Source organism: Haplochromis burtoni, unplaced genomic scaffold, assembly GCF_018398535.1.
Source record: "Haplochromis burtoni strain Fernald_Lab_line unplaced genomic scaffold, NCSU_Asbu1 Contig_177, whole genome shotgun sequence".
NCBI classification, from domain to species: Eukaryota; Metazoa; Chordata; class Actinopteri; order Cichliformes; family Cichlidae; genus Haplochromis; species Haplochromis burtoni.
Window position 1 is genome coordinate 1,261,695 of NW_024582538.1, and position 20,812 is coordinate 1,282,506.

The 20,812-nt window shown below is 39.5% G+C and overlaps 1 protein-coding gene across 2 annotated transcripts in view; it reads left to right on the top strand.

Moving 5' to 3' along the window:
- Nucleotides 1–20,175, top strand: part of LOC102314429 (rho guanine nucleotide exchange factor 25) — a 23,096-nt gene extending 2,921 nt beyond the window's left edge. The window contains exons 2-16 of one of the 2 annotated variants that reach the window (XM_005943969.3): nt 7,578–7,900; nt 8,005–8,109; nt 13,655–13,776; nt 14,099–14,165; nt 14,304–14,407; nt 14,616–14,685; nt 15,304–15,393; nt 15,488–15,580; nt 16,241–16,291; nt 16,388–16,465; nt 16,566–16,757; nt 16,831–17,011; nt 17,102–17,307; nt 17,405–17,545; nt 19,172–20,175. In XM_005943969.3, coding sequence (XP_005944031.1) covers nt 7,578–7,900; nt 8,005–8,109; nt 13,655–13,776; nt 14,099–14,165; nt 14,304–14,407; nt 14,616–14,685; nt 15,304–15,393; nt 15,488–15,580; nt 16,241–16,291; nt 16,388–16,465; nt 16,566–16,757; nt 16,831–17,011; nt 17,102–17,307; nt 17,405–17,545; nt 19,172–19,273 — 1,925 coding nt within the window. In that variant the 3' untranslated portion in view covers nt 19,274–20,175. The remainder of the gene's footprint in view (nt 1–7,577; nt 7,901–8,004; nt 8,110–13,654; nt 13,777–14,098; nt 14,166–14,303; nt 14,408–14,615; nt 14,686–15,303; nt 15,394–15,487; nt 15,581–16,240; nt 16,292–16,387; nt 16,466–16,565; nt 16,758–16,830; nt 17,012–17,101; nt 17,308–17,404; nt 17,546–19,171) is intronic. The other variant, XM_005943970.3, reaches the window with a different exon arrangement.
- The last annotated feature ends 637 nt before the right edge of the window (nt 20,176–20,812 follow it).

The window sequence follows — 20,812 nt, forward strand, 5'->3', positions numbered from 1 at the left end:
GCTACGGAGGGCTCGCCGGGCGCCGTGATCGGCGGAAACGGTGTAGCCATCAGTCCAAACCATGTTGCACTTACGGCGGGCACACCTGTTCCACCTCCACCGCCTCCTCCGCCCCCGCCGCTTCCGATGAACGGCACACGTAAGTTTAACATTAGCTCAGAATTATTAGTTGGAGAAAACCGAGCTGATAACAGCGGGTCAGCCTGAACTGTTTTTCTTACCCCTCTCCCAGTGTCAAACGGACCAACGTCAACAATTCCAGCAGCAGCTCCCCCGCCTCCGCCACCACCCCCCCCGCCTCCCCCGCCACCCCCCTCTAGACATTTCTAAAAATATCTGTTTTCTATTTGTGGATCAGTCTTAGATGACACTAAAACACTAACTGCTTTTTAACATCTTTTTGCTCATGCCTTTTATTTATTCAGTATTTTTTCTTCTTCTCATTTTATAGTGTTTCTCTTGTTTGGTATGGAGATTTCTCCTTTATTTTACAAGACCTCCTTCTTCTCCTTCACTCTGTGATCCTACTCACTGATTGCTCATTTCATTTGGCACAATGTCCAAGTGCTATTTACAAAGACAGAGAAACACTTCCAGTTAAAGTATTTTTGGGTAACTTGCTTGGAAATCTACAGTTTTCGGTGTGTCACCAGACATTCTTTCACTGTGGCGCAGAAACTGCCTTGATTAATAGCCAATTAGCCAGTGTGTGTGACATCATCCTTGCCAGCATGTGTAGAAGTAAACCCGATGAGTAACAAGCATGAAAGTGTCTAGTTTCACAGATCACCTCCATATACAGGAGTTTACACACTCACTTAGCCATCTTACACTTTTTTGGGTAATGGTATGTTTCCTGCTGAACTAAATGTCTGATTTTAACCAGATTTACATCACAGCATAAAGTTAAACAGTACCTGCAGCAAGGGAAGGTTTCAGTCTTCTCTAAGACAAAACAGTTTTATTTATAGTGCATATTTTACACAAACAATGCCCTAAAACCATGGAACAGGAAACACGGTGTTTGTTGGGAACCATTAGCTACACGATGCAAACAATAATGTGTGCTTCTGGTATGTGCTCAATGGTCAATGTGATGCTTACTTTTTATCTTTTCACTCTAAACTCTGTCCTTAACCTTACCTACAATGAGGCAAGATGGCGTACGCTGTGTAGCTCGTGTATTTAGCAATAGACGTTAGCAGGAACAGTGTGTGTAAGTAACCAGTATGAGTAAAAGCGGGTTAGTTCAAAGTTATTCTTTATTCTTAGGTAATCCAAGCACTGAGGGGAACCCACAGTCTGTGTCTTAAATCATCACTTATTGCACTTCATGTGTACAATAAGTTAATATCTTGCTGTAAGACTTTATGCAGGAAGTTGTGTACGTGCTGCTGACACACTGTTTTGTTCCACTGTGGATCTTTCATGGTTTGATATTGTAGTGAACTTCCCACACAGAATTCATTTACACTCATGTAAAATTAATGTAATTCAAAATTCAGTTCAATTCAAGTTTATTTTGTAGCAATCCATGAGGTGCTTTTTACTGTAAGGCAAAGACCCTACAGTGTTACCAACAATCAGACCACCCTTTATGAGCAAGTGACAGTGGGAAGGAACATCTCCCTTTTAAGAGACTTCTGGCAGACTCAGGGAGGGGCAGCTGTTTGCTGTGGTTGGTTGGAGGGGTGACAGGAAAGAAAACAGCAGAGAGAGAGAGAGCAGAGGGAGACAGGACAAAACAAACCTTGTGGGGGAAAAAATGCATGTAGTGACTCGCTGCTGTGGTGTATTAACACATAGGGAGGGAAAATGGTGAGTGGAGAAGAAGTGCTAAGAGGACCTGCAGCAGTCTGAGCCTATAAGAGCAGGATAACTAAAGGATGGCCTATGGTCACCTGATCCTGTTTCCTGGATGTCTGTTTCCTGAATCCAAACTGGGAGCTTGTTCCACAGGAGAGGGCCCTGATCGCTGAAGGCTCCGGCTCCCATCAACTTTTAGAAACTCTAGGAACCACAAGTAAACCAGCAGTCTGAGAGCAAAGTGATCAGTTTGTATAATATGGTACTATGAGGTCTTTATGAATTAAATAAACAGGGCTTTAAGTTGCGGCTCATGTCTAAACAGGTGTCTATTTTGTGCACAGGTAGGTCTCGATCAGATCCTGTTTAAATCTATTTTACTGGAATAATTATAACTTCATGCCTACATGATAAGTCGTCTTTGTGGCTAAGGAGTAAAAACACTCATTGGCATATAAACAGACATATTCCTCTCTGTGTATTGCACTGGATATATACTTCTGTGGGTGTACACAGAAAACATACACCTTGCTTGATTTGTATTTTTAATGACAGAAGAAGTATAAACTAAGACTGCAGTGATCATCATTTCTTCCATCAGCAGGAAGATAATGTGACGCACAGATGAATAATCAGCTCCCTCACATGATGCTTAATGAGATGAAAACACTGAAATAAATTAAATAAATGAAAGCGCATGTTGGCATCTGATTATTAAGAGAGATTTTCTATCAAATTATACAATCAATTTAATTTCCTGGATGGATAATACTTTATGATGTTAACTGTAACTTTAACTGTAATTAAGCGTTCAGTTATGTTGCAAAATGTTTAACATAATTTTTAAAGCATTAGAAAATTAGAATTAGATAATAATTCGGTACGATTGCTGTCACTCACTGTGAGCCAGACATAGTACTAATTCAAAATATTTAAGTGAGTTATTTGAACACTCAGTTGCAAAAGTTATTCAGTTATTCTTTCTGTGCACACATCAAGGAAATGTGGTCAGTGCTGACACTGGTCAGGAGACTAACTATAAAACTAGAGAATGGGAGGACCTACACTTCTTTAAAGTGGAAAAATATCAAAGTAGCAAGTTAAATGCTCAAAAAAGGTCAAGAGGCCTCCTTTTCCTTGATAACTGACTATGAATGACTCTGGATGTGATTCCAACTGGGGTAAGATTTGCTGACTCACTAGAAGCTTTAGAAATAATCCACAACTACCCAGATGGTCTACTCCAGTTCAGTGAGTCAGTTTCTGCCCTCACATATCAAACTCCATACTGTAGTAAAATATGCTGGCAGAGATCAGTGCACCAGAAAGGATTACTGTTGGAGTGAGTGACCCCTCCTTAATGTTTTGGTCTCATTTACTGTCATCTCCTTCCATCTGGGCATGGATGCAGAGAAAATTATCCTCTTCCAAACTCTCATCTATCCATGGATCTGTATGTTGTTGAGCATTTATGTTGTGAAACCACCTGAAAATAGTTGCTAATGTTACAGTTTAAATCAACAGGTTTTAAACTGAATATAAAACTATGTATTTAAAATAAAAATCTTATGTCTGTAATGTCTGAATGCGTGGATGCATTAGCAGCATGCATCCTTGCATGCACTTCAAACACTCCCTTAAGTCCTGATGGTGGTCCAGCTGTTGCTCTGTTGGAAAATGACACCTTACATAACAATTTTAAACAAACATGACCGGCTGAGTTGCTCAGCTCAGCGCTGATCTGGGTGTCAGAGAAGCCACTATGAATACTAAGAGTCATTTCAGGGTAAATGTTAGTGTATTTGCAGAAAAACGAGCAGTGATTTATACATACCTCATTTTAACAGATGTTGGGGTGGTTGACAGCATTCATGAATGACCTTGATAGTTGGTTTTTTTTTTTTTATTTAAAAAAAAAAGGAGACCAGATGGCAGTCTCTGCTCGGGGTTGTTTGTAGTGACTCGTTTGAATTTGTTCTGTACTTATTTGGATCACATAGTTGTTGAGATGCTGATAAAGATGCTGCAGTCACTTAACTGATTGAAACATCTGCTTTGAAAACAAAAAAAATTAACTGAAAAAAACATCATTTTATACTGTGCGTGATTTTGGCTGTAGCACTCACCAGTGATGTGACTCTGCTGTGGTCCAGGGAACTAATATATGCATTCGTTATCCTAACTTGTCATCTTAGTAGTTTCCAGCTGACAGTGGGCAACATGCATGGTACACCCGGACAGGGTCGACATCTGTGACAGTACTGATGAGAAAGGGACACAGAAAAGCATCCAACCCATGAAGGCACAGTGAAAATATGCAAGCGTCAGTCAGATTTGAACCCTGAACTTGCTTGCTTACCGCTGTTCCACAGTTTGTTTGTTTGTTTTTAACATAAAGAGAAGAACGTTATAAACCTAATTGTTAGTACTGGATAATGTCTTCTAGCTGTTTTACTTCTTGTTCTCACCTTCTAATGCATATATTTTCTGTGTTCTTCATCCTCTAAATTCATCTTGTTTTGGGTTCACCGTTATTTCTTTTACATTTCCAGACTCTTCCATTATTTTTGGTCAGCATGTTCATTTAGAATATAAGCAAGCTGTTGACAAGTTCATCTCTGAACGTGTCAACAATCCCAAACTCTAAACAGACACAAACACCTCCCCTCTGTCTAAATCATCCCATTACAGAAATCGGCTTGTGTTATTCACTGCACGAATAAAGCAGCAGACAATTGTTTTAGTATATAATCTTACTTGAATACAGCCTCCATTAAATGTATTGTTTTGTTTTGTAGGATATCTTCATGCCGGCTGAAAGCATCAGTGGGTATCACTAATCGTGCAAATATCATGAATAGTGCATTTAATATTTGTCTGTTTTTGTACACAGGGAACAGTTTTTTTCCAGTCTTTTTTAAAATAAAAGGAGTTAAAATGGAACAGGAAAAAAAATCCCACATGATTTAGTATTTTATTGTCAGTATGGTGTCTTGTTTAATGGCTGCATCAGGCAGTTTTGGCAAATGGCTGACCCAGTTTTCCACTGGCTTCTAGAAAGCTTGTTATTATGATTACAGCTTACATAAATGTGCTGACAGGGAAGAGTGGCTTCTGGGAAGAGTCCAAAATGACAAAATGGGGCTCCTGAAAGATTTCATTTTGCTATGATCAGCAAAACAGAGTGAAATTTTAAGGTTGCAGCTCTTGATTAAAACCGTGTGGTTCACGATTTGATACCAGTTTCCACAGTGGAGAGACTTAAAGCTGGAAACAAGATCCAGCTGTGGCGTTAAACGGTGTCATCTCTGGTACTGGTCCAGGCTGAGCTGCTGACTGAGAACATTCAGTGCAAACATGATGATCTCAGTTGTGACTATTTTAAAATGCTTTAATTTGTGTTATCAGAAAGGTTTGATCCTATGAACATGATATATATCTGGGGGTCACTAGCTATATTTACCAGAAGAGTTCTGACATAGTTGCACATTTCAGAGGAAAATGCTGTATCCTGCATTTAACTGTGGTAAGCATATTAAACTGATAACGTACTGGCATCTTGCTTTTACTCTCTAGTGAGCCACTAGCCACTTAATTTTTTTATTATTATTTTTTTTAAGAAAATGCTCTACAATGACAAGCTAAAACATTAGTTTTCCATGAAAATATTTAACTAACAATAAATAATATAACACGATATATAAACAAGTTCATTTGCTTCATAATGCCAACTTTAACTTTTTATACCTACTTTTTTAACTAAATGATGTGAATACTACTACACTACTACATCCCCAATTCCCCAAATTTGAGAAAAAAAATGCAATCATTTGTAAATCTCATAAGTGGATATTTTATTCACAGTTAAACATTTTTTCGAATTTGATGGAAGCAGCGCATCTTAAAGAAGTTGGGACAGGAGCAACAAAAGGCTGGAAAAGTTAGTGGTCCTCAAACAGCTCACAACAACTGGCAACAGATCAGTTTTGGGACTGGGTGTAACAAGAGCATCTTAGAGAGGCAGAGTTCCTCGGAAGTAAAGATGGGCAGAGATCTCATCTGGGACTCTCCTCAGCTCTTACTGGAACAGTGGCGCGGCTGCCCCTCTGTTGGTCTTCCATGGTCTCTTGTGTTCTGGGGGCCTCTGGATGTCTGGAGTTTTGATCTCCTCCATACCCGCTTCACACCCTGGAGGACGGGGCTGTGGCCCCCCCACACTCCCTAGCAGATCATTACATGGAGAAACCTTTGGAATGCAAGCATGCTGATCCACACAGGTATGCACACAGGTGTACACATGGGTATTCACAGACGCGGACTAAAGCTTTCTTGGCTGCTGCCTCAAAGCACACTGTGCGCTGTCTATCTTGCGTGCTGCACAATATCGTTTATTATTTAGTAACTATTGATATCTATGACTAGCTAGTTTATTGTGATGGTGCTTTGTTTTTCTATTATTATGTTGCTCTTTGTTGTTTGCTGTCTCCTCTGTTTGTTTGTTTTTTTCTCCATACAGGTGACCCAGGAGTTGTTTATTTTCCCCCCCCTCCCGCCCCCCCCCCCCCCCCCCCTCTCACCGTCTCTTCTCCCCTTTGGTTTTCTTTCTTTCTCTCCCCCTCTTTCTCTCATTCATTCCCCCTGTCCTATTTTCCATCTGTCGTCCCGTTCATTTTTTAAATAAAAAAAAAAAAAAAAAGAAAAAGAAGATGAACTGAAGCTCTGCCATCGACGTAATGTCGCATACTGCTGTTTCTGATGTCATTTATAAAAAAATAAAATAAAAAAAAAGATGGGCAGAGATTCACCAATCAGCAAAAAACTGCATCTACAAATGGATGAACAATTTCAAAATGCTCCTCAATGTAAACTGTAAACAGTACGTAATATCATTAAAAGATTCAGAGGGTTTGGAGAAATCTTTGTGTGCAAGAGACAAGGCAGAAAATCAGTATTGGATGTTGTGTATTTTGTTCTTGGGCAGCACTGCTTTAAAAACAGGCATGATTCTGTCATGGAAATCACTGCATGGGCTCAGGAACACTTCCACAAATCACCGTGCCATCCACAAATGCAGATTAAAGCTCTGTGATGCAAAGAAGAAGTCACATGTGAATATGATCCAGGAACATTGCTGGCTTTTCTGGGCCGAAGTTCGCTTAAAATTGCCTGAGGCTACAAGGTGGAAAATGTTCTGTGGTCAGACAAATCAAAATTTGAAATTCTGCTTGGAAAACATGAAACAGAAGAGAGCAAGACCATGAAAAGCTTCTGATAGTATCCATGGTTTGGCAGCTTACTTTTATTTGACATTTTACACAGTGCTCCAACTGTTTTCTGGTGCTGGGTTTGTATTTCCTTTAATGCATAACAAAATAAATCAAATTATATAGTGTTGAGTAAAAGAATGTTAAAATAGGAGAGATCTTTTAAAAAAACGATTATTATTTTACAAAAGTATTGCTTTAACTACATTTTCCTGTGAATTTGCACAACAAATGCACGCAAGTCAACTTTTACTATAACATTTCCAGTTGAATTTATTTAGCCTTTCCTTGTGAGAACAGACCAGCTCTGGTATTTAAAATCATTTAGTGCCCGTAGGTACAGTAGCTGCAGCTACTGAAGTTACAGTGTGGGATAAAGACAGGAAATTGAACATTTTTGTGCAGAATTCTGTCTGCAACATTTGACCTATGAGGATATACCCTGCAATTAGCTCCTGGACTTTATTCATGTTCTCTTCCCCCCCTTCTTTCTTGCTCCTTTTGCAGCAGAGTCGTACTCTGTGGCAGGCAGTGATGGCAGTATCACTCCCTCAGTGGGCTCTGTGCCTCACCAGGCCTCAGGCGGCTCCAGTCCCTGCTCGCACTCCTCGTCTGGAGGCTCACGGCACCCTGTCACCACTCTGAAGAAATGGCTTACCAATCCCGTCCGCAAGCTGAGCTCTGATGCCAGAAGTGGAGCGGGGAAAGGCGAGAAGCAGATGTTTGGGTCAGATGGGAGGCAACCAATGTTGATCCTTTCCCACACTGAAACTCAGCAAAGGCCTATGGAAGTGCACAATAACTACACCATCCTCACCTCTGGAGACACAGTTAGTATTTAAGACAGACATATAAACTCATTTACGGTACTGAGATATGCTATATTAGTATAATGATATATTTATTCCTAATTACAGTTTATTTTTGTTGCCAGGAGTGGAAAGATGGCCTGTTGAATCCAGCAGTTCATTCTCCTTTACATCCAGCTTCTCCGAGCTACTTATCGGACCTCCTGCAAGGCAGAAACGCACAGAGTCTAGTAATGATGTTACGCCTAACCTGTCTTTACACACCCATAAATGCAACTGATTTAAAGCCTCTTTCTTTCTCAGCAGTTAAACACCATAAATAGGTCTCATAGAAGTCATAAAAGTAACTCTGCTAGAAGCACACTTTTAAAATTCATCCATATCAGACACAGGCAGTAAATGTTTCTTTTGCATGCTGTGAATACAACCTGGTACATTGATGCACATGAAGAAAAAAACAACTAACAATTTTGTTGTGTATTTGTGCAATAAATACTTGAAAGGGTAGTTATGATGGTTCTCAGAAGAAGCAAGACCCAAACATAGGACACACAAGACACAGGGAAAACTCAAAATCCAAGAAAACAAATCCTGAAATGGGCAGAAAAAAGGAAAAAAATCCCAAAAGTGATACACTGAGAAATCTAGGAACAAACATGCGCACAAAAGCTTGACTATTATCCAGACAAGTCAGTCTGGTAAGTGAAACGTGGACAGCTGATGGCATATATTCTCAGGGGACTGACTGACTAATTGAATGCAGGTTGTCCAGAAAAAAACAGAACAAAGGTTGGAAGTACAACTGAGAGGTCGTAACCAAGGATAACAAAATAAAACAGGAAATAACTCACACAGTAAGCACAGCAGGAATGCCAAAACATGACAATACTAATTCATTTATTATTCCACGAGTTATCAGCCCATCATCGTCATCTAAATGATCTGTGTCACTTGTGGGCAGTTAAGGACTGAACATTGATCCACAACATAACACATTAAATGATGACTACATTAGAGGTATAATTGAATTCACACACAAACATACATGTGTGCATGAAGAGCTTTGTATTCCAACCCATATTTGGTGATTTAAAAATCGGAAGTATCAGTCAATATTTTTGAATCTTTCATACATAAAAAACAATGAGCTCATTTCTTTAACATGGTGGCTCTATATTGTAGTGGTTTATGTATTTGCAGAACAAGCAAAAGACCCTGGAAGTAGACATAAACTCTTATTTTCCTTGGGGATTGCAACAGGAAAGGTATCTGGTGTAAAATATATATACATTTTTACATTTTTGTTGTTAACGAGTCCTTACTAAAATAATGTGACAATGCAATTTAAAAAATAGTCTTGTTTAATTGTCACAACAAGTTTGAATTACTCATTTACAGTCTACAGCACACTCTCTGTTGCTGCTAATTATATTCACAGTATTCACTCACTATTTCTTAAGGGATTCGCTAACTTAGCTTGTAGCCAACTTGGTAGCTGCATGGCCCTCTTGCACCTTCCTTCTGTGTGTCAGATGTTTAGTTACTCCTCGGTGTCCTTTAGTAATAATGATACTTGTAATAAATGTAGCCTCTTTGCAGTTTATTTTGCAGGTAGCTTAGCCCCGTTAGCTCTCAGAAGATGCTGTAGGTATTACGGTTACTGCACTGCAGTTGTTTGTATCATATCTATCTAACAGATTCCAATTTGTTCATGTAAATGGAGAGTCCTCTTCATACACTGACGTTAATTACGGAGTTCCACAGGGTTCAGTGCTAGGACCAGTTCTGTTTACATTATACATGCTTCCCTTAGGCAGTATCATCAGAAGGCATAGCATACATTTTCACTGCTACGCAGATGACACACACCAATTAGTTAAACTGCAGAAATGTCTTAAAGCAGGGGTGTCAAACTCAAATACACAGTGAGCCAAAATTCAAAACTGAAACAAAGTCGCGGGCTAACGTTAATATTTATTGAAATATATTTAATACTCCAGATATAAGAATGAATCTTTTCTTATGGACTCAAACACGTTTTGCTGAAAAACTGAATATGGAACAAGCAAAGCTTAATACTAAACAATATATATATTAGCTGTATAATACCAGTAGGCCAGCTCTAATAGTAATTTGGTATGGCTTCGCGGGCCAAATGTAATTAGGCTGCGGGCCAAATTTGGCCCACGGGTCAGAGTTTGACACCTATGTCTTAAAGACATAAAGACCTGGATGGCCTCAAATGTTCTGCTTCTAAATTCAGATAAAACTGAGGTTATTGTACTCGGCCCTGAAAATCCTAGAAATGCTGTTTCTACTCAGATACTTACTCAGGATGGCATTACCCTGGCCTCCAGCAACATTGTGGGGAATCTTGGAGTCATTTCTGACCAGGATATCTCCTTCAGACTGCAGGTTTACTTGTGGCTCCTAAATAATTTAAAAGCAGAATGGGAGGCAGAGCCTTCAGTTTTCGGGCCTCTCTTCTGTGGAACCGGCTTCCAGTTTGGATTCAGGAGATAGACACACTCTCTACTTTTAAGATTAGGCTTAAAATTTTTCTTTTTAATAAAGTATATAGTTAGGGCTGAATCCGGTGACCCTGAATCCTTCTTTAGTTACGCTGCAATAGGTCTAGGCTGCTGGGGGATTCCCATGATGCATTGAGTCTTCTTCAGTCACCTTTTTCACTCACTATGTTTATACACCTCTCTTCATCTATTTTTTTTTGGTTATTATTAATCTCTGGCCCTTTTCCACAGCATGTCTTTGTCCTGTCATCATTTACTCACGCCAACCAGTTGCATCAGATGGCTGCCCCTTTCTCAGCCTGGTTCTGCCGGAGGTTTCTTCCTGTTAAAAGGGAGTTTTTCCTTCCCACTGTCGCCAAAGTGCTTGCTCATAGGGGGTCATATGATTGTTGGGGTTTTCTCTTATTTCTTTGTATTGCTGTAGGGTGTTTACCTTACAACATGCAATGCCTTGAAGCAACTGTTGTTGTGATTTGGCACTATACAAAAGTTGAATTGAAATTCAATTAAAAGCTGGAATACACCCTTGACATGCCACCAGTCTGTAGTGGGGGGCTAGACATAGCTCTATAGAGTATCATTCAGATTTATCTTATGTTAGCTCTCTGATTAAAATGTAAGTTCTTAAAGTAATGGTTCTCCTCTGTTAGAGACTCTGCATGTGCCTCTCTTTCCTGCTCTCAGGCTGTGTGTCAGACTGTTGAGAAAGCCTAACAGAAAACAGCTTTTAGCCAGAATATGAGAACTGAACAACAGGAGTACACCTGCCAAGTGTTAAGAAGATCAGATGAAAGATTCTTGAGAAACACACACTCATATGCACACTCCAAGAGCCCTTCGTTTATTTTTTTTCCTCTGTGTATGTTACTAATTAAAGTATTTTGACTCTCGGACTGCAATTTGACAATCAAAAGAAAAAACAAGCAAACAAAAAAAAAACTACCTAGATTAAGCATCAACAGACCTGTAACATAGCTGGGTATAAAAATAGTATCTTAAAGACGCAGTGGGTCACCAATTTGCAAAAAAGTGTGGAAAAATTTCAGAATAATGTTCCTCAATGTAAAATTGTAAAGACTTATTGTAAAGAGATGAAATATGTCATCGTCTACAGTCCATAATATCATCAAAGGGTCACGGGACAAATCAGAATTGTGTTTACTATATGAAAGATAGGCATGATTCTGTCATGGAAATTACTGCATGGGTCAGGAACACTTCTAGAAAACATTGTCTGTGAACACAATCTGACTTGCCATGGATGGATTCAGTTTAAAGCTCTATCATGCAAAATCAAATCAATAGAAACTCTGCTGCCTCTTCTGGGCCATAAAAAACATTTTATTAGACAGATTTTAAGGCAAATGTTTGATTTGTGAATTAAACAATTAATTGGGCAATTTGTTGGTTAAGAATATATTTTAAAAACACAAAAAACAGTAAAGTCCTCTGCACTTTCCCACAGATTTTCCATGGAGTGTCTCTTGTTATTAAATCTTCTGATAATGTAATGCAGAGCTTGTAGCAGATAATGAATAACTTAAAGCATAATTACACTTACACTGCACATGTCTCCATCTACATCCTGCCCATATAAAAGCACTCCTATTCATATACACCACCTGACCTTTGTGCATTATGACTCAATTTTGCTGCATTTTTCATGTGCACGCTCACACACAAATAAATATATAAAAGCACCGACAATATTTCTCAGAAACCCTACACTGTACTGAGTAATCTTTGAGAGGGAGTGGAGTAGATTGAATCCTGTGGGCTTTCGTTGATCGCATCTGGAAGTAATTAAGTAAAGAAAACAGCCTTTAACAGGGTTAGGGTTGAGGGCGGAGTGCATGCCAAAATTAGAAGAAGAGCCTCAAAGGCAAGGTGAGAAACAGGTCTGTGGATGTTGGACAGTTCTCCAAAGATGACAGAGTAAAGTTTTGTAAGCTTTGCAAAGGTGATAAGAGGAATTTTTAAATGATTAAATTAATCCTTTAACTCATAAAGCACATTGTTTTTCTTAATAAATGATTGCTCTCACTTTTAGCCTTTTTTTAACTCATGGCCCTGCAGAAAAATGTCATTGCTTAGATACCTGTAGCTTCATATTTATTTTCAGTTATTAACTGTTTACTCTGCTGCTGCCTGGGTTACTATAAACAGTCTTACTGTCCCTTTAAAAGAGTAGTTTAATAGTTTGGAAAATATATTGGATACATGGTTTGTATGGTCAGTATAACAAACATCCAAAAGGCAGTTAGCCTGGCGCAGAGACGAGTAACAACCACTAATCACCAGCATGTATGAGCAGCTCCATAAATTTGTTTGCACGCAAAAAGTCTGGACACTGTCAGGTGAATCGGGCCAGGATACTATGGAAAGTTGGGATGTTGTGTAATACATTGTCTAAAGTAGTAGTGCTTTGTACATGTGCTACTTGTACTTGCTGCTTTTTCTTTCAGTAATTTGAATAAATTAGAAAATTAAACTGTTTGCTGGAGAAGCCGCTGAGCTGCTCCCTGATCTCAGAGCATCACCAGTTATCTGACAGCACAACAGCAAGTCATTGCAGAACAGAGCATCCCTGCAAACCAGTTGAGCTCCACACATTTGAATCATTCTCCAAATAGAAAATGTACATTTGATCTACTTGACAACATGTTCTGATTCTGCAATAGGCTCTTGTTCACTGAGGCAAAAGATAAAAATGAGGATTCCAGTTAAATTCACATTAGATTACAGTGCTTTTAGGTGAAGAGTGATGTTTGTTACTTAACAGCTTTCTGTGCCTTTTTCAGTTAGCAGGCTCTCAGTTACAGTATATGACTTGACAAACTGCTCATTATTAACCTTGCTGTCTGCCCAACACTCTCCTCAGCAGCACAGAAAATGTGCTTATTATTCTCAGGTTACTCAAAATTGCCCCACTGATGTGTTTCCCGCGGCGATTACTAACTGGATGTGCCGTGCATGAAGCCTAATGATTTTAGTGTGTGTGAATGGATTGCTCCACAGCACTGTGTTGCAGTGGGGGAAGAAGTAACAGAATTTTTAACTAGCATACAGATTAAAATACTGCTGTATCTACAATACTACTTGAATAAAAGTACCTAGAGTTACTTTTCTACTCTTTATTTCACAGTCATCCAGAGCTCTTTAACCAACTGACCTCTCTGATTGAATGTAATACTGTATGTTACAGAAATGCCAAAAGATGTAATGTTTTCCTTTTGTGTTTTAGAGTCAAAGCATCAACACTCTGCAACGGGAGGACAGCTGTACTGTAACCGATGACTCAACCAGCCAGTGTTCTGGTACAGTGGACAGTGAAGAAGAGAGAAACATTGCTTTAGAGAAGAGCATGTAAGTCTAAAGCATTATACCAAATACTGTAACTTCTCTAACTTCTTTATCTCCTCAGGATTGCTGAGGTCCATGGACCAGCTGCTCCTGGCAGTCCCAAAAGCCCCTTTGAAAACCACGGGCAATTGTCCGATTTCAATTATTTCCCCCAAATTGTGGAATGATCCCCTTGCTCTTTTATCATTTTTCCCTTTTATAGATAAAGGCTATGTGTTTGCCCTTGTTTCATGCCTTTATGCTGAGAGAACTGTGACTAACTATGATTGATATTTCGCACAGAGCCCTGAGATCATCATCATGTTTTTTAATGTTTGTCTTTCAGATACGTGCTAACAGAGCTGATAGAGACAGAAAGGCTATATGTTGAAGATCTTGGACTTATAGTGCAGGTATGCCTCACCTCAAATGATCTACTTATTAGTATTTATATAAGAAACACCTGACATTGCTTAATTTGTACCAAAAGCAAAGGAGTTTATTTCCCGTATAGAAATAAGCAACTTAGATACATGTTTGTGTTTATACAGGGTTACATGGCCACCATGGGTAATCAGGGCGTTCCTGAGGACTTGAGAGGAAAGGACAGGATTGTGTTTGGAAATATCCACCAGATCTATGACTGGCATAAGGAGTGAGTCAGAATGTCTCCCCCCTGAGTTCCTCTGAATATGAACATCTCTTATGTTTAACAAGTTTTCCCCCTAAACTTCTCATGTTTCATAGCTGTTAAGCATGTGTCATACCCCCTGCTGCTGTTTGTTTCCTGCCTCTGAGTACGTGTGTGTGTGTTTGGCTGGTTGGCTGCTTTTGCCTGACCTTCTGTGCTTCGTGTCACACAGTTATTTCCTGGGAGAGCTGGAGAAATGTGTGGGTGATCCAGACAGCCTGGCCCGGCTCTTCATCAAACATGTGAGCCTAAAGATCAGTGAGAGACTAGTGTCCTTTTTTTTTCTCAGTCTGAACATTTAGTCATCACAGTCCCCAGTGATGTAATGCCTCGGCCTGCTGCTGTGCAGATGTGTTTTCTTTTTGTAGATCAGCTGACTGCAGGTGCAGCTGGTAAATAACAGGCAGCAATCAGTGTCGAAGACGCTTCCACTGAGACCCTGCTGTTTGTAAAAAGGAGCTGAATCTACACCTCTCTGAGCTCTATTAAATTTTTTTGTTGTTTTTACTCTAAACTTCAGAAGATTTGATGATCATCATTGCAAACGGCAACATTAAACACAAAGAAAGCAACTTTTATTTTGTGTTTTGATGTAAAACATCAAAATGTGGAGAAACTGGAAGGGTGTGGAAAACGATTATTGGCACTTTACAGTCGAGCATCCGTATCGCTGTGCTACAGCAGGAATATAAACAGAATAAACTCATAATTTTGATTTGATTTTCGATCCAAACATCTTTATTTCTTTAAGTTTCTGCAGCATGTCTAATTCAGCTTTGGACACTAAGGTGTAATTCTTACCCTGCTCATTGCTCCACACTTATTTGTAATAATTTCCATTATCCCTCTTCCACTTCCAGGAGCGGCGTCTTCACATGTATGTGGTTTACTGTCAGAACAAACCCAAGTCCGAGCACATTGTCTCTGAATACATCGAGACATACTTTGAGGTGAGAGCCCAATGGTCTCTGTCCCCAGAGATGACTTTTTCAGCCTAAAAAACCCTTGTTTTTCACATTTCGTTCCATTTTTGTCTTCTGACAGGATCTCAGACAACAGCTGGGTCACAGGCTGCAGCTCAATGACCTGCTTATCAAACCTGTTCAGAGGATCATGAAGTATCAGCTACTGTTGAAGGTTTGCTACTTAAAAAGATGACCTATTCACTTGCATGGCACCTGCTACATGTTAATATTAAAATAATCTGTCATTCGTTTGATTCAGGAAACATCAAAATGATCAAAATATTAAATAGTAAAAGGGTTAATTTACTTAAATTAAAACGTTCACAACTGAAAATTGTGAGTAGGCTCTCAGCAACCTTGCATACAACTAGCCGGTAACCAGTTGAGTCACGTTCTCTATTGCAGAAAGATGTCTTGCGAACGAGTTGTACTCAGGCTCATGCTGATTGCAACTTATTGAAAATCCATTTGCTTTTATAAATTAGAGGGCAGCTATTTAAAAACCTTCTCCAATCTGTCTGAGAGTGGTTGCAGAGGGAGATTAAGATTATTTTGAGACAGTTTCCTTCAATCCAGGTGACCTGTGCAAAGTGAATGCAAGAAGTTCGGCAACTGGTTGCAAACAGCTGTCACCCAGTTTTTTGCAACCGGTTGCCAAATATGAAAAATTAAATTCAGCCACTGATTTTGATCCTAGTCACAAGGAGGTTTTTATTATACTGAACCATTATAAGTCCTTATTTCCTTACTTTATGTTACAGTTTTCTATTCAAGTTGTTTCAGTTTATTTTATGAAAATTAAAATAAATCTCTTATTGACTGGCACCTTCAGGACTTCTTGAAGTATTACAGCAAAGCTGGGAAGGATGTGGAGGAGCTGCAGGTACGAGCTCATTATGAAATGGAAACTCCAATAAAATGCTTTATCATTTCAATCGCACACTAAAATTATGTTTTCACTGCTATCCATCTGACTCAGAGAGCAGTGGAGGTTATGTGTTTTGTGCCAAAACGATGTAATGATATGATGAATGTGGGAAGGCTCCAAGGTTTTGAGGTAAGATCCGCCGTTTTTTAATGTGTTCTTAAAAAATAAGACGCATATCCGGGATGACTTGTGTTCTTTGACAATGGTATATGATATATGTACTGCTCAGGGGAAAATCACGGCTCAAGGGAAGCTGCTCCAGCAGGATACCTTCTCCGTCAGCGAGCAGGAAAGTGGCTTCCTGTCCAAAGCGAGGGAGAGGCGGGTCTTCCTGTTTGAGCAGCTGGTCATCTTCAGTGAGCCAATTGATAAGAAAAAGGGTTTCCCTTTGCCGGGGTACACCTTTAAAAACAGCATCAAGGTGAGATTATATTTGAGTGCTGAGTGTTGAGTGCTTTTGTTAATGTTCAAAATGAGCATGTTGTGTTTTGCAGGTAAGCTGCCTTGGTGTGGAGGAGCACTCTGAAGAAGATCCCTGCTGTCTGGTCCTGACTTCTCGAGGCACTGACGGCAGTGTGACGCGCTTCATCATGCAGGCATCATCTCCGGATATACAGCAGGCTTGGCACAGTGATGTGGTCCAGATATTAGAGACTCAGAGGAACTTCCTTAATGGTACCGGAGCTCAGTCTTTCTTCTATACGACTGTTGATTTAAGAGTTTGGTCTGTCTGAATAATGCAACATATCTTCCTGTCTGCTGCAGCTCTTCAATCTCCGATAGAATACCAACGGAGGGAAAGTAAGTCAAACAGCCTGGGCAGGAACACAAAGTCTCCGTCTACATCAGCATCTGGCCTGTGGCCTCACTCCTCAGCATCCGTGGACAGGCGTCAGCAGCCCTGCTTGCTGTCTTATAACACCTCCTTGCCCTCTATGCATTCATCCCAGCACAGCCCGGCCTCGCAAACGGTGCGTGTGACACAGCAGCGCTCACCATCATATTTATGCACAAACATGCATCTGTATTTTTCTCACAATTTAACTTTGACTTCTTTGTCTCTTTAAGGTGTCTAACCCTTGCGTGGTAACACTTCGTGCAGCTCACCCCTCACTTTCCTCCCCCATGCAGCTCAGTCTGTGCTCAGAGGTGAGACGTGACTGTGGCACATCCAATGGCCTGGCTCCCTGCAGCTATCACAGCCTGCAGGTAAATAATACACAACACTGACTGACCTCAGTTATTTAACAGATGAGGCATCTGCCATGCTGATAATTTATTCTTCCTGAAAGAAAATACGGTAAAAGTTGCTTACGGTCTATAGTTATGTACTGGTGTCATCAGTGAACATTTAAAGTGTCTATTTGAACCCAAATTATGTGTATAGGTAGAAATTCACATTTAACGATTACATTTGCAGGCAGCCAATTGAGTCGGGTCCCTTTGAGCTATGGTCATTGGTCAAAGACTCATTCAGACTGATGGCAAAATGTCACAAGTCTGTCTGCATTTATAAATTAGCAGGTTTTTTTTGCAAAATTTCAACAATGTCTCTAAGAGTGATTGCAGTCAGTCCAAGTCAGACTGCAACTGTTTGCAGAAAGATCCAATCAGTCGTCTGGACAATTGCCCTGTCATCAAAGGGATGGTGAATGTGCACAACCATCAAGCTCTGGGCAGCCATTTAGTCAACACTAGTTGCAGTCGGCTGCAGAATGTGATATCAATGCAGTCAGCATTTCTAAATAAAATAAAGTGATGTAGATCAGCTCTGTGGAGCTGGTCTGTGTGCGTGGACTGAGGCTGTTTGTTGTGGCGATCACTGATGGTGATGGGAAATGACTCTCTGTATGCCTTTGTGAAAATATCCTGTTGTTGTTACTGCATGGATTTACAAACCTGGTTGACCTAACCTGCAGCCAGTTTATGGAAAACCCGTTGACCTGCTCTTTTATCTCATTCATTCAGACTTCCACCAAGAGGAAGAAGCAGTTTGATTACAATACTTATTAGACGTGCTGATCTGGCCTGATTCCACAAAGTTGTTCTTGTCCTCTTGGCTTGCTCCTTGTGTTTTGGATCAGCTGTGTTTCTATTGTGCTTTAAATGCACAAGAAAATAAAATAAAAGTTTCCTATCTACCTTTTCACACAGCCTTTGTCACACATGTCATGCATGATTCCTGACTCCGTGCCATTTTTATGTAACAGCTTCTTAATTACATTTATGTAAAGAAAGTCACTGAGTACCAGTTCATTTTTCATTACTGATGAAGTAACTGCACATAACTTTTGCAGCCCTATTCTCCTAGATCCAGGCTAAAAGAGCAGAGGTGACAGGGCCTTCATAATCGGTGCAACAACTGACCTTTTCACATATGATTTACCTAATGACTAAAAAACCCCTATTTGTTCTTGCTTGCTTTGAGTTCTACTTGAGCAGGGTTTCCTGGCTTTTTATTATGCAAGCATAGCCTTATTTACTTCTCGTATTACTTTAATTGATTAAAGTTTCTATTTTTAAAATGTATGTTTATAGTTTTTTTTGTGCATACTGTATTAAATAATTTAACAATTTTTGTTTAAATTACCTCAAATTTACCTCAAGTGGTGAAAACAAATCACTTTATTCTGCAAATGCTAATATTACAGCCTTAACAGCACAATTCTTTTATCTCCGTGTTATTTTTAAAGTTTGCCTTTTCAGTCTTATTTTGCAAATGTACTAAATTACACTGATGCCAGAATCAATCACCTGATTAACAGGAAGCCTTTGAAAATCTGCAGTGTGTCTTTGCTTCAAATGCCAGTGTAAAAATTGCCTATTTCCTCTCAGGGTGTGCCCGCCAGTTTCCAGACGATCACATTTAAGGACGCTGGGACTTATTCAGCGCATCAACTAAATAACTTGGATCAGCTCAAGGAGAGCGAGCAATAATGCGCTGCAGTGTCACATGAACTCAGTTTACCCTTCTGGAGCTGGAGTACCTCGACTAGGTCTGACTGCCAGGACACTTTGTTCCACTCATGTACACAAGCTGTCCGAGTCTGCGCGTCTCTGTTTTCACATATTGTCTCATATTTCCTTTAGGCTTATAATGTGGGGACTATTCTAGTGAAGTTACTTTGGTGTGACTGTATTCATTTGAGTGCATCTGCATATACATTACCAATCAGCTATAACATTAAAAACAAGATGAACCGAAGAGTTCCGATCATCTCTTGCAATGCAAAAACCTGCTGCGAAGCCTTAGGTGCTGCCATTCATCTGGATGTTACGCTGATATTCAGAGACCATCTAAATAATGTTTCTTCCACCTTATTAGCGAAGCAGCCTCTTCCAGCTGGACAGTGCACAATACGCACTGCAAAAACTGGACGTAAAGTCAGATTTGTTGACTTGGCCTCCAAACTTTACCCATTCTGACTGAGGATCTGCACGAAGGCACGAGGAAGCCCCGTCCACAGGCAATACGTCCATTCCACAGAACACAAAGTTTTCCACAGACTCAGTGAACCTGCATCCATGCCTCCAAAGCTGGGATGCCAAATTTGTTTTACATTGAGGGGGCACATATAGCCCACTTTGATTTCAAGTGGCTTAGGTTTATCTACACATTTAATGCCTGTGATATCTTAATATAAGAAAAAAGTGCAATTTCAAAATTTTGTCTCAGTTTTTCTGCTTGATTAAAAAAAATGTTGCCATAAGACATGAACTAATTTTATCAGGATGACTTTGGGGTTAAATTGTAAGAAATAATTGTGTAAAATTACAGAAAAAGTTCTGGTACCTCATTTCCTTGACTGTCCTGTAATTATAAAACAGAACATTGTTGTTAATTCACATTTTTAAAATTATTTTATCATTATTGTTTTTAATGTGGACCCATTATAAAACAAACAAACAAGAAATGTTTTAAGAGTACATATTTAAGAGTAAAAAAAATGGGGGCAAACAAAAATTCTGTTTTTTTTCTAATTGTTAATACTTTAGTGTAGCATGAATGCAGGGGGGCGGTCCTTATCAGCAGAAAAAGCTGTTAAATATACCAAAATAGAGTTAAACGTCGAGACTACGCCCTCTTTCACATTATCCAGTAGACCAGATTGGTGTCTGTGTCAGGAAGATTCTGGCCCCCAGGCCTTATGTTTGACACCCTTTCTCCAAAGAGGTCATTTCACTAAGCAGGTTATTTTAATGTTTTGGCTGATTGGTGTAAATGCAGGCATATATTTCCTCTCAGGGTGTGCCCGCCAGTTTCCATATGTTTATTTATCAGCTTACATATTATATATATATATATATATATATATACATATATACATATACATATACATATATATGTGTGTGTGTGTACATGAAGTGTATATATCTGTGTCACCACAGAGACTGTGCTTCACGGTGTTTATGTATTCATTTCTTCCTGTTTCCTTTGAAAATTCTTTGATGGATCTTTGTATAATGCGTAATATT